Here is a 13,456-nt window from a genome sequence, read left to right on the forward strand (position 1 = left end):
CAGTTTCTGATCCCTAAGGTGCTTCAGAGGTTTCGCTTTAAGGCATGTTTTGTTCTTTTATATATGTTTCCTAGTGTCTTAGTTTGCAGGTTGCATCTTTTTAAATTTTTTATTTAGATAAGTTTTTATTGATTTTAGAGTAAGAGGAAAAGAGTGGGGGAGAGAGAAACAGATTGGCTGCCTCCTACATGCCTCCCTACTAGGAATCATGTGCCTTGACTGGGAATTTTAACTGTGATCTCCTAGTTCAGAGATCGACACTCAACCACTGAGCCACACAAGCTGGGGGCAGTGGTTCTGATTTAATTCATTGTATTATTATTACATAAATTCATTCTCAAAAGGTCATCTTATTCACAATTCTGTGAGTTCCTTGTTTGTGTTTCTATGAATTGTCTATAGATTTTTATTTTTAGGTGTATGTATTTCTACCACTAAGTCCCAAATATAGAGTGTTAGAGAAAAAACGCAGTAACTTTTGCCTTTTTCCTACATCTCCATACATGCCCATATTGGCATGCCTAGAAACCTCTTTATTAAATTGACAAACATCCTTTCAGTAGACCCAATGAAATGAAAACTGTAAGTACTGCCACCACTATTATCTGCTCATACTACATAACATTTATTTAGCTCTTACTGGGTGCCAGGCATTATGGTGTATTTAGTCCTTAAACCTCTCCTGTGAGGAAATTGAGGAATAACAATTGTTTATTGTTACACACGTTGTGAGCAATAGGGAGGAGAGCTGGGATCCCTTCCTGGAAGTTAGATGGCAGAGCGGGTGCTTGTAAATAATGCACTGCATTTTCCTGCATTTAAAAGTTTTATATTATACCAAATATAACCTGTGCTTTTAGCTTTATATGGAAAAAGCCTTTGGTTTTTGTTTTATTCACTTAACAGGCCGCACAAATACAACCCAGTCATACTCTTCTGGACCATAAAGCAAAACATTTGCCTACCTGTATCTCTGTTTTTTATTGTTATTAATCTACACGCACCAGTGAAGCTCCAAATTACCTCATTTCTTCACCTCTCTATATATGTGCAAGAATATACAGTTACTTTGTTTCCATAGATCATAACTTTTCAGGTTTAATTTTCAATTTAGTGAAAAGCTCCTGTTTCCTGTCCTCTCTCTTTTCCCACTTGCAGGAAAGGATGAATCACTTCATCTTTCATTATTACTCTTTTAGCTTCTTGAGTTTTATATATGATGACTAATTCAGCAATCTGTATTTCTCTTTGTAGTTTTCTCCTGGACTTTTCTTTTTTAATGTTTTTAAAATTGATTTTTAGAGAGAAGGGAAGAGAGAGGGGTAGATGGATGGAAACATAGATGAGAGAGAAACATCTTTGATTAGCTGCCTCCTGCATGTCCCCTACTAGGGTTCAAGTCCACAATCTAGGCATGTGCCATGACTGGGAATTCAACTGATTACCTCTTGGTTCATGCATCAATGCTCAACTGCTGAGCCATACTGGCTAGGCTTTTCTTTTTTTAAATATAGTTTTTAAATTATAAAAAATCCCTTTTAAACAGATTGGTAATTGACCAATCGTTGTACCACTATAGGGTACAATGAAATAAATTGAATTGCATTTGGAATTTGATTTAACGTAAACAACCTTTTTTATTTTTAAAATTAACTTATAGTAGAATTGACTTTTGTGGTTTGCATGTGATTTGTGTAATCACTACCATAGCCAGATGCAGAACAGTTCTGTCGCATCATAATTTAACTTTTTAACAGATTTTCAACATGGTTATATCCTTAAGATTTTCAGTCCTGTTCCCCACCCTTAGGTTATTTTTGGATAAGCAGTTGTAATATTGTAAAAATAATTATTTGCCCTGAATGGTTTGGCTCAGTGGATAGAGCGTCGGCCTACGGACTCAAGGGTCCCAGGTTAGATTCTGATCAAGGACTTGTACCTTGGTTGAGGACATGTACCAGTAGGGGGTGTGCAGGAGGCAGCTGATTGATGTTTCTCTCTCATTGATGTTTCTAACTCTATCCCTCTCCCTTCCACTCTGTAAAAAAACAATAAAATATATAAAAATAATTCTTTTGTACTTGCTTTGTATTACTATGTCATGCAGTTGTTTGACCCAACTTTATTTTTTTTATTTTTAATTAAAGAGTATATTAAGTCAGAGCCAGGATAAAGCACTTCGGAGAATTTCTGAATTAAGAGAGGTAAGTTGTAGTGATTAGTACTTTGAGAATAGTAATTAAATCTCTTGTTTTTATCAGAACTATTGTACATGCTGTGATAGTTTCATATGTACTTCAGTAGCTATAGCAATAACTAACCAACCCAAGCTACAAAACCAGGGGCCAATTCTTACAGTTTTTATTTGCATGGTTTTCCACAGCTATATTAGTAATACTTTGAATAATTACACTGAGTGGCCAGATTATTATGATATCTGAATGCATAATAATCTGGCCACTCATTCTGTGTGTGTGTGTGTGTGTGTGTGTGTGTGTGTGTGTGTGTATTCATTTATATATTATAGATATGCAGTGTTTATTTATTTTTTTATTTTTTTGATATGCAGTGTTTATTAAAATATATTTCATTTTCAAAATTGGGCTATCAGCTTTTAAAGTGTATATAGATTTTTTGTTACAGCCTGTATATTGTTGGTGGAGTTAGTGAAATAGGAGTCTTAACAATAGAATATCATTTACCTGCATTAATAGTCAGTGGCAACTTTCAAGGCTAAACTGTCCCTTTTATTAGGTGTTTTTGGCTTCTTTTTATTTTTCCTAACCAACAGTCTTTTTAATAAAATAAACATTTTGTTTATTGTAATTTTGGGGGATAATATTTACAGTGACATATTAGAAATCAGGCAAATATTTATTATTTGAAATAATGCTTTACTAATTTCTGCTTCTGTCCTGTCTTGAAAAAGATGGACAATAATGGCTTATATTGGTTGGAGAATAGCATTCTGTATCTCTGCTACATCACTTATCAACATTTTAAAATCTTTTAATAATAAAATAAAACAGATATAGAAAATCATGCTAAAAATATATATAGCTTATGTGTACAGTATATGGTAAACACTATTATAATCACCAGCAAGATCAAGAAATAGAATGTTGCTAGTTACTTTAAAAACACCTTACTGTTTCCTAACCCAATCACAGTTTCCTTTCTTTCTTCAAAAGTAACTATTATCCTGTCTTTTATTGTACTTTGTTGTGTCTTTTTGTTTTATCACCATGTGTAAAAATATTATATATATGTTTAATCTTCAACTGAGGGCATTTACCTCAGTTGCAGGCTCAATCCCCAGTCCCTTTCAGGGCATATATGAAAGGCAATCAATCAATATCTCTCTCACATAGATGTTTCTCTCTCTCTCTCCCTCCCTCCCTCCCTCCCTCCCTCCCTCCCCCCCTTCCCTCCCTTACACACTCTGTAAAAATCAATGGAAAAAATATCTTCACTCGTCAGTTGTTGTTTTTTTAAGGATATAGTCAAGTTGTTCAAATGTTTTAAAAAAACCAACAACATTCAAAATCTGAAAACCATAGTATAAATTGAGGTATTTTTATGGGTTGTTAGGGATGCCGGGTAACAGAGTCTGGTATTGTAGTGCAGACGTTCCAGACTAAAGGATTGGCCTGTGCAAAGTCATGGAAGACCGTTCTTTCCAGACTTGTGGGTTTTATGGGCTGGAAAATGATCTCCAGTTCTTTCCAGAAATGGGGGACAGGAGAATTGTCATAGGGCTGCTTTTATTTCTTCAAGTGTGGACATTAAAAATAAGGAACCAGATTCTTCTGTTTTCATTATTTCATAAAGATTTTTTTTTTTAAATAAAAAGTTAGGAAGGACATATTTTTAGAATAAAATAACAGCTGTTTAAATAAAAGATTTGGATCTAAGAAAAACTCTCTACATTGACCTCTGTTTCTTATTTCACATTGGATTCATGAAAACTTCATTCTGGACATGTTCTAGAAGACCATCATTAGGAAACTACTACTGTGAGGGAAGGTCAAGCTCGGAGTCTTTAGTGCAAAAATTAGTAAATGAACTTAGAAATCTTGGGCGTTGTGGGTGTGATGGGGAATAGAGGACAGTTCGTACTTCAGTGTTTTGAGAATTAGTAAATTTGAAACAGTGTAAGAAGAGGGTGTTGCTTATAAGTCCTTGAAAATATTGTTTGAGGAAAATTTTATAGCCAACGTGTGAGGGATGGATCAAGTCAGAGGAAGATTTGAGGTAAGAAAAGTAGGAGTCCCAGAAAAATAGAGGTGTTTTGATGGGATATCTAAATTGTTCTAGAAGTTAGCTTCTAGCATGCCAGTGGACTGAGTGTACGGGAAAAGCACTGAGGACACAGGACTGAGCCCAGAGGGGTAGAGGCCAATGGAATCAGGGAAGGGCAGAGAGGAAACTGTAAGAGACAGGAATACAGACAGGAGCCCTGAAGCCATGGAAAGCAGGTACATTGAGGAGATCATTATGGTGACTGCTATAGCACAGAGGTAAAGACCATTGGATTCAGTTAGGAAGGTCATTAAGGACCTAAAGAAAGCAGCATTTTGAGTAGTAGTTCCAGGATTTTTTTTATTCTCAGTAATTTTTTTTAATCCTCAATTCAGCAGTCATTACAACTACAAAATATTATTCTTGGATCTTCATATTCTTGAAGGATCAAAATTTATTTGCTGGTGTAAATATTAATGTTTTTTTTAAATACTAATGTTTTAAATGCTGATTATCTTTTAATTATTGTTGTTGATACCTTATCTTAAGAGGAATGCAATTCCAGACTATCTTTTTAAATTTTGAAAACTTCAAGTCTGAATTTTTTGTTTTATGCTAAAATCTACCTATAAAATCCTTTGTTTTAGGAGCTCCAAATGGACCAGCAAGCAAAGAAACACCTCCAAGAGGAGTTTGATGCATCTTTAGAGGAAAAAGATCAGTATATCAGTGTTCTCCAGACTCAGGTAAGAGTGTGAAACTTGGATAAAGAAAAATAAAAGGAATATTGATGGGATATGTAATAGGTTCCAGATATTTTTTAAAATGGGGGTATTTTAAAAAATTCTTTCCTTTTTCTGAGTTAATTTTTAGGATAATGGTTGATTTATTATCCTTTGGCTAGCTGTGATATACTTGAAAGTAACAAAAAATGAACTGCGTTAGGAGTAAACCTTTTATTTTAATTGTTTCCCTTGGTATAGCAAAAAGAGTCTCTTTTACTCTGTCCTCTCTGTTGTAAAGAAAGTACTACTGCTATATTTTCTTTTGAATCATTTATTTTTTCTAATGAAGCACATTTTTCTTAGGTTTCTCTACTGAAACAACGGCTACGAAATGGCCCCATGAATATTGATTTAACAAAACCACTCCCTCAAATGGAACCACAGGCTGAAGGCGTCACTGAAGAAAACACAGAGAATGATGTAGGGGCAGTAGGTGAGCTTCATCTTGTCAAAATGTTAATTTAAAAATCAGAGGAGGGTGCTGCAAGACTCTAGCATATGAGCTATTAGACATGGGCCGAGATAGAAGTAAAGTATTCTTGATCCTAACATTTCCAGGAAGATGCAACCGTTTTTGTTGTTGTTTTTTCTGTTCTTTGTTGTTATCCAGGAGAAAGTAAGTAATTGTTTTAAGACTTGACAATCTGTGAGTAGTAGCACCTCATTTTCATTATAATTGAAATAAAATTATTAGCTTATACTTTATTTTTTATACTGTTTTATTGATAACAATAGTTTTCATAGAAACAGGATAGTTCCACTCAAGATGAATGAATATGTAATTGTTTATTATTTTTAAAATAATATTACTTACATATTTCTGCATTCACACATGTCTCTTCTTGCCCTATTTGCTATCTAACTGGAAAAGAGTAGTTTAAGTTTTTTCTTAAAATCCATGTATAGTCCTCCCTACTCTTTGAGGCTTTGAGGTGCATATTCAATGAAATTTCTACTTTTTATTTACCAGCTCTTTGTCTCCAAGAGATTTATGATAAACTTTTAGTCTAGCCAGAGCCACAGTAGGTGTCTGTCTGAGCAACCATTCCGTAAGGGGCCCTGAAATTCCCCTGAAGTGTGAAAACTTCACTCATAAATGTAAGGAAATGGAAAAAGGTGTACTTACCAGAACTCTTCTGGAAGAGATTAGAATACATTGGAAGGAATACTTAATCCTTTTGGGATGGGAGATAAGATAAAGGAAGGGTGCTTCTCTCTGTTGCTCTGGTTTAGGATATAGCAGAGTTGGGACAGTTCTATGTACTAACAGAATTAACTCCTAAAGCCCTCATATTCCTTACTCACTGCCCCTGCTGTGCTGCTTTATTGTTATTAGTTGAAGATGGAGCTTCTGCTAACACACTGGAAATACTTCAGCAAAGAGTTAAGCGTCAAGAGAACCTATTGCAGCGTTGTAAGCAAACAATTCAGTCACGTAAGGAACAATGTACACTGTTAACCAGTGAAAAAGAAGCACTGCAGGAACAACTGGATGAAAGACTTCAAGAGCTAGAAAAGATTAAGGTAAAAAGCAAATAAGTTTTGTTTCACGTAGCCCCATCAAGCTAAATGCACAGGCCCCAGCGTGGTCTGCACCTCCTCTGCAAAGCCTCCTCCCTTCCCCTGTAGACAGCATGGAGAGGGCACCCAAGTGCTCTGGGCTTCATATTGGTTACAACCCTTTTGAGACATCCTATGTACTTTTCTTCTAGACTATGAGAAGTATCCAAATTAGATAAAATGTTTAGAATTCTCATATAAGGAGAAGCTTTATTAGAGATGGAAATGAATTTTTAAAATTTTTAAAATTTTTAGGAGCTTCATATGGCTGAGAAGACTAAACTTATCACTCAGTTACGTGATGCAAAGAACTTAATTGAACAGCTTGAACAAGATAAGGTAAAACAATACTTACGATACTAAATGCACTTTTGGAAGCAATTGGAAGCATTTAGACCTCTGCTTTCCAAAATTATTGCAGCTGCTTCCATGAAAAATATTTTTGTTTTAATTTCTAGATTTATATAACTGCTCGCATTAGTTTTGTGTCATGTGAAGCTGATTCTCTGATTTCTGGGTCTCAGTATTTTGATTTATACAATAGATTAGAATAACTGTTGCAAAAGAAATTTATTTATAGTATATAACATGCTTCAGAGAAAAGCTATTTATAATTAAGGCATTGCTAAATGCGGATGATAAAATATTGTCTTTCAAATAAAATGGAAACAGAATAATCTTTAGATAAATTGCCTAAAGAAGAGAGAAGCTTAATGTATTGTATAATTAGCATAAATAAAGAGATTGGTAGTGTAGAGTTGGAGCTGCAGCTGTAGCTTTGGCAGCAATGACAACTGAAAAATTCATGGGAAAATAGTTTTGACTTAACTCTTTCAGTCCCAAGTTCTTGGGTCCTTTTTAAAAAGCTGCTCCCAGTTGGTTACACACCATCCACCATTTTCTTTAATATGCTGTTTTATAGCTACAGGAGCTATGCAATTAAGAACATGTCAGAGCCATTCTATTGAAGTGTATTGGTAATCTTTTCATTCTATAATATCATTTTTGCTAGATTCTACTCTATAGAATGTATGAAGGCCCACTTAAAAAAAAAAAAGCCTTTTTATTATGAAAAACTTAAAACACTTACAGAAGAAGAAAGATTAATGTTATGAATTCCTATGAACCCATCAGCCAGCTTCAACAGTTAACATTGCATGGCTGATCTTATTTGTACATTCCCAACCCCATTATCCTCAACTTTTTGGGACAAATCCAAGAAACCTTATCATTTCTTTCACAAGTATTTTAATGTATCTTAAAAGTAAAGGACTCCTTTTTTTTTTTTTTAGTATATTTTATTGATTTTGTACAGAGAGAAAGGGAGAGAGATAGAAAGCCAGAAACATCGATGAGAGAGAGTCATTGATCAGCTGCCTCCTGCACTCCCCCCACTGGGGACATGCCCGCAACCAAGGTACATGCCCCTGACTGGAATCAAACCCGGGTCCCTTTAGTCCCCAAGCCAACGCTCTATCCACTGAGCCAAACCGGTCTCGGCAGGACTCTTTTTTTATAAAAATATAACCATATAATCATGATCACATTAATAATTTAAATTTTTAATACAATTAACTAGTTAGTTTCAGATTTCCCTTTTGTCTCATACATTATTTTTCCATTTTTATGAATCAGGATTCAAATAAGATTCTTTTATTGCAAGTGATTGACTGTTAAAACTTCTTTTAATCTATAGGTTTCACTGCCCTCTTTCTCTTTCCTTTTTCTTTTGTGATTTGGTAATTTGAAGAAACTGAAGGCCATGATTTTGTTTTGAAATTTTATATAATAATGCCTCACTTACCTGGTTTTTATCTGTCCATTTAATTAGCCATCTGTAAGAGTCGTACATTAACAGGGGTTTACAAACCCTGGAAGTAAAGTAATAATCTTCTTAAGGTAATAGCTGTCACAAAATCTTACTTTTCAAGGACAAGTTAAACCATCCCATTTTTTGTTAGTCATGGATGACTGACTAGGTGACCTTCATTTCTTGTGTAGGTTACCCAAGAGTGGGAAGACAGTAGCAATTAGCAAATTGGAGGAATAGAGGTGCCTCGCTGACATAATAAGAATTAGCGGTGGATACATAGATTTTCACAAGGGGAAAGAGAAAAAACAGGTAGATCTATACTGCAGTTTTGGTCCACTCAGTGTGGCAGCAGTAACCTTACACACTCAGCAGCCTCCGAGGCTTTCTCCACGTTACAGCGCAGATTCATAATTATAGTTCATGATGACTCTGAGCCAAATACAAAAGGCTGTATTTTGTTCATTATAAACTGTTTACTAAGACGGGGGAAATATGGCAAACATTCATAGGAAGATTATAAAATAAGTTTTTAAACTAAAATATGTTTATAATACTTAAAAGATTAAGCTTACTACAATATTTTGATATCAGTAAATAAAAAATACACTGATAAGTCAGGTAACCAAAGTTATTGCAGTAGACAGTGTAGTATATAGTGAAAAACACAAACTTCAGTTTATAAAATAATGAAAAAATTCTTATGCTGTATTTACTAAGAAGCACTTTGTTTTCTGCCTTTATAGTAAGTTTGATACATGCTATTGATGATGCAGTTTTGTTATGCAAACACTTTAGAGTCTGCCCTTCTGTTTAGGGAATGGTAATAGCAGAGACAAAACGGCAGATGCATGAAACCCTGGAGATGAAAGAAGAAGAAATTGCTCAACTTCGATGTCGCATCAAACAGATGACTACCCAGGGAGAGGAATTACGGGAGCAGAAAGAAAAGTCTGAAAGAGCTGGTAAGAACTCAGGGGTTACTCATTTTATGTTAGAGCTCAAAAGTCATGTAAAGTGCAACTTTTCCAATCAACATTTAGGAAAATTAAGTTTGACAGAAATGCTTAACTGTAGAGACTCTGTATAAGACACTGGGCTGTTCCTGGGAGGAGGCAGGGGATGGTAAACTATGATTATTTACGTAGGAGAGGCTGATTTCTCTAAAAGATGAGATTTTTACAGTTGTAGTAAAGGCAGTGGTAGTAGTAAAACCAGTGGCAGAATGATTTCCAGTTGATTAATATACCCACTTTGTATACGCTGCTGATCCTACTGATAGCTAACAGTTATTTTTGCAAGGCTCTATTATAAATGCCTCTCTGGTATTTATCTGTGTGTGCACTTATATTTAATCATCACAATTCCTATGAAGTAGGTATTATTATTAATCTCATTTTACAAATAATAAAATGCAAGAACATAGAAGGTAAGTAACTTGCTTACATTCATGCACAGAGAGTAAGTGTATAGTCAGGTTTTGATTCCAGGCATTTTGAGCTCAGAGTCTGCTCTTAACCAGAGGGATGAGTTTAGTAGAGAGAAATCAATTAAAAAGGCACCAAGAAGTCATAGGAATTATGGAAAGTTATACTTTTTTTTGGGAATATCAGAGTCATTTCCAGAAGTGGAGGAGATGGGATGAAAACTTAAAAAAAGGGTCTTTGAATTTGGTGGGAAGTAGATTCCCAGGATGCAGTTTCAGAAATGTAGAAACTGGAGTGTAGATAATTCACATGTGGGATAAAAATTACCCAGATAACTATTCTACTCACCTTTTTAATAATACAGTCTTCCTCCTCTTCTTTAAAATTCAGATGTATTTTGTCTTTAAATATGATAAATAATTGATAGCCTGTAAATTGAGAAAATTTTCTGTTAATAGTACTATCAAAATATTAAAAATTAATTAATAAAGATAGGATTAAGACAAAGTTATTTAATAGACATTCCTTTTGGAAAGTCTTTAGACCACAGTTATAAGTGCTTTTATAGATATTTAAAATTTTATTTTGGTTCATAATTATTGAGGGCTGTGATAGAATGTTATAACAGACTTATTTTACACTGAAGATACTGCCTTTTAAGTCTATTATGGTAACTAGATTTGGACACCAACTGCATTTCATCTAATGGTCATAATTGAGTCTGAACTGAATTGTTCATATATAAAGTGATTCTTAGTTCACATATAAAGTGGATATGCCAACTGACAAAAAATTCCAACTTAGTGCTAAATGTAAGAAAAGGTCTTTGAAAGGAAGTAGAGTTTCTATAAAATAGTCTGTGAAAATCATCTGATTCTTAGAGAATTCAATTGCTCTGTTAAATATTTGTCTTTTTTTTTAGAATTAAAATTCAAAGGCTAAATACCTAAGAGCTGGCCATGAAAAGGAAACAATAACAACATTAAACCTTGCAGTTGAGGGTTTTTTTTTTTTTTTTTAATATATTTTATTGATTTTTTTACAGAGAGGAAGAGAGAGGGATAGAGAGTTAGAAACATCGATGAGAGAGACATCAATCAGCTGCTTCTTGTACACTCCCTACTGGGGATGTGCCCGCAACCAAAGTACATGCCCTTGACTGGAATCGAACCCAGGACCTTTCAGTCCACAGGCTGATGCTCTATCCACTGAGCCAAACTGGTTTCGGCATGCAGTTCAGGTTTTTAGAAGTAAATTGCCCTATATAATAAAAGGCTAATATTGCAAATTGTCCCCTCTACTAGGAGTTCAACTGGAAGTTCAACCAGGGGGTGGGGCTGGCTGGCCAACCCCCTGTGGCCCCTCTCCTCAACTGGTCCTGCCCCTGGTCCCCCTTCATCCCCCCCCAATTGGCGACGGCCGACTGGACCCCACCCATGCATGAATTCATGCACTGGGCCTCTAGTATCTACATAAAATAATTACCAAAGAATACAAATGTACTATGTATTTTCAACTATAAAAAGTTTAACTGATATATTTAATAATTTTTGGCATGTAGATATTAGTAGACAACTAATTTCTTTGGCTTGCTTATTCTGGAGGTTAAAACTAGTTCAACTACATTTCCCATACTTTTAGTGGAAAACAGTCTATTCTTAGTTTTTCTAGATGAACTGTAGTGCCTTCCATGTGTTGGAGGGCGAAGGAAATTGGAATGTTTATTATTTTTCAAAAGGACAATCTTATAAAATATTGAGACTATGTGAACATGGTGACATGCCTAATTTAGGATGCTGTATCAACCTATGGTACTTTACTTTCTAGTGGAATAGTTAGGCATGTTTTTAAAGTATCATACTATATTATTCTTGTCCTGTTAAAATTATTTACTTTATTTGGTAAAAAAAAAAAAAAAAAAAAAAAAAAAAAGCCAAATAAATTCAGTTGTTATAAGCATTTTACTACAACTGTTGATGGTATTTCTTTCTAGACGCCACTTAGGAACAGATAGTCATATCTTTAAGTAAACAGATTTTTAAACTTAGAGAAGTCTGGTGATTTAGCTTTAGTGCATAATGCTGTATTTTATGGGTGCTAGGTATTATTACAATTATCTAGATTATCTCTTCAATACAGTACCAGTACAGAATATTAATGCTACTAATATTCACACTAGGTCTTGTGTGTTTGTGTGTGTGTGTGTGTGTGTGTGTGTGTATGGTGTGTGCGTGTACTTGTGTGCGTGTGTGTGTGTGTGTGTGTGTGTGTGTGTTTGTGTGTTTGTTTCAACCAGGATATGAGGTGAGGGTAGCTGGCTAGTTACTAATACAGGATATTACAATAAATATTGGAAAAAAGAAAAAATGAAAGTATATCACTGTTTCAGTACACTTACATTTAGTCTTTTTTCTAATACTTATTTTTATATTATTGTAAATAATTTATCATATTGTATATACAAATTTGCATGCTCCTTTTTTCTCCACTTAATATTATATTAGGATACTTTTACATGTTGCTAAAATACTAACATTTTAATGGCTGTGTCAGAATGCATGCACATCATTTACTTAACCATTTCCCTACTGATTAATGTCTATTATTTTCAATTTCTGCTATTATGAATAATACTAAATCCTGTGATACAGCCCATTTCATATTTCATTTTTTTCTCAAGGTTAATTCTTTCTATAGACTTTTAGTCTTTTTTGTTAGTTACCTTTAAGTAATTTAAATAAAGCCAATTAAAAAGAGAACTCACATCATAAGATAACTCTTACTCCTTCTTTAAAATGTCCTTGCCTACAAGTATGCAAGATGAATAAAATATTCTGCTTGGATTAGGGAAGTTTTCAGAATCCACTATCTTTGTAAGCTCTGTTTCCCTTTCATGCACCTGTCTTTGCTGAAGTTATGTGTTTTATATGATTGGCTGCATTTAAAAACTTAAATTAGCTTATGTCATTCTTTGCTTTTTTATTGCCATGTTGTGTTTGGGTAGAAAATAAGTTTTTAAAATTAATTTGTATAGTATAGGTTTGATACACCAAAGACATTTAGGAGAACGTATTTATTTGATGTTTGAAAGACCCTTTAAAATAGAGCTTATATATTTAAATAATGTATAAGATTTATGCATATTTATATAATAAACAAAAATCACAGGTGTATTTAAGTGCTTTGTTAGTTTTTGATAATTTATGTAACAGTTTTCTTGGAGTCTTAAGTCTCACAAAACATCTTATTTTTGTGCATCCACACATGCCAATAAGTGAATCATGCTGCCTTTCCCAAGCCTTGTATGAACAGGATTGGGGTAAGGGCTATTTGTTTTCTTATCATGGTGCTTAGGATAAGCCTTACAAAGAAAATTCCATGTTTCTCAGGCAAAAAAATAAAATAAAATTATGCTTTAAAGAACAGATAAGTCTTCCATGTTAGATTAAGTTACATATTTTGGCACTAAATGAATATCTGATGGAAAAATGTGTTATTTTAAATGGAATTAGAGTTTTATACATTATAGATTGTTTATTTAATAGCTATGTATTTGTAGGCGCTCAACACATTTCTACAGTAGTAGCTATGCACCCCTATATCTAGGTAGTCATGGTTACCCTGCACTTGTT

At 34.1% G+C, this 13,456-nt stretch overlaps 1 protein-coding gene across 11 annotated transcripts in view; it reads left to right on the plus strand.

Moving 5' to 3' along the window:
* GOLGA4 (golgin A4) overlaps window positions 1-13,456 on the plus strand; it is a 73,831-nt gene that overhangs the window by 21,778 nt on the left and 38,597 nt on the right. For 8 of the 11 annotated variants that reach the window (XM_045579412.1, XM_036431798.2, XM_036431790.2 and 5 more), the window contains 6 exons: window positions 2,148-2,204; window positions 4,890-4,988; window positions 5,331-5,460; window positions 6,364-6,551; window positions 6,843-6,926; window positions 9,215-9,362. In XM_045579412.1, the coding sequence (XP_045435368.1) occupies window positions 2,148-2,204; window positions 4,890-4,988; window positions 5,331-5,460; window positions 6,364-6,551; window positions 6,843-6,926; window positions 9,215-9,362 (706 nt within the window). Of the gene's footprint in view, window positions 1-2,147; window positions 2,205-4,889; window positions 4,989-5,330; window positions 5,461-6,363; window positions 6,552-6,842; window positions 6,927-9,214; window positions 9,363-13,456 lie in introns of those variants that run through there. The other 3 variants (XM_036431793.2, XM_036431800.1, XM_036431799.1) reach the window with 3 other exon arrangements.

The sequence above is a fragment of the Pipistrellus kuhlii genome, unplaced genomic scaffold, assembly GCF_014108245.1.
Source record: "Pipistrellus kuhlii isolate mPipKuh1 unplaced genomic scaffold, mPipKuh1.p scaffold_m20_p_11, whole genome shotgun sequence".
NCBI classification, from domain to species: Eukaryota; Metazoa; Chordata; class Mammalia; order Chiroptera; family Vespertilionidae; genus Pipistrellus; species Pipistrellus kuhlii.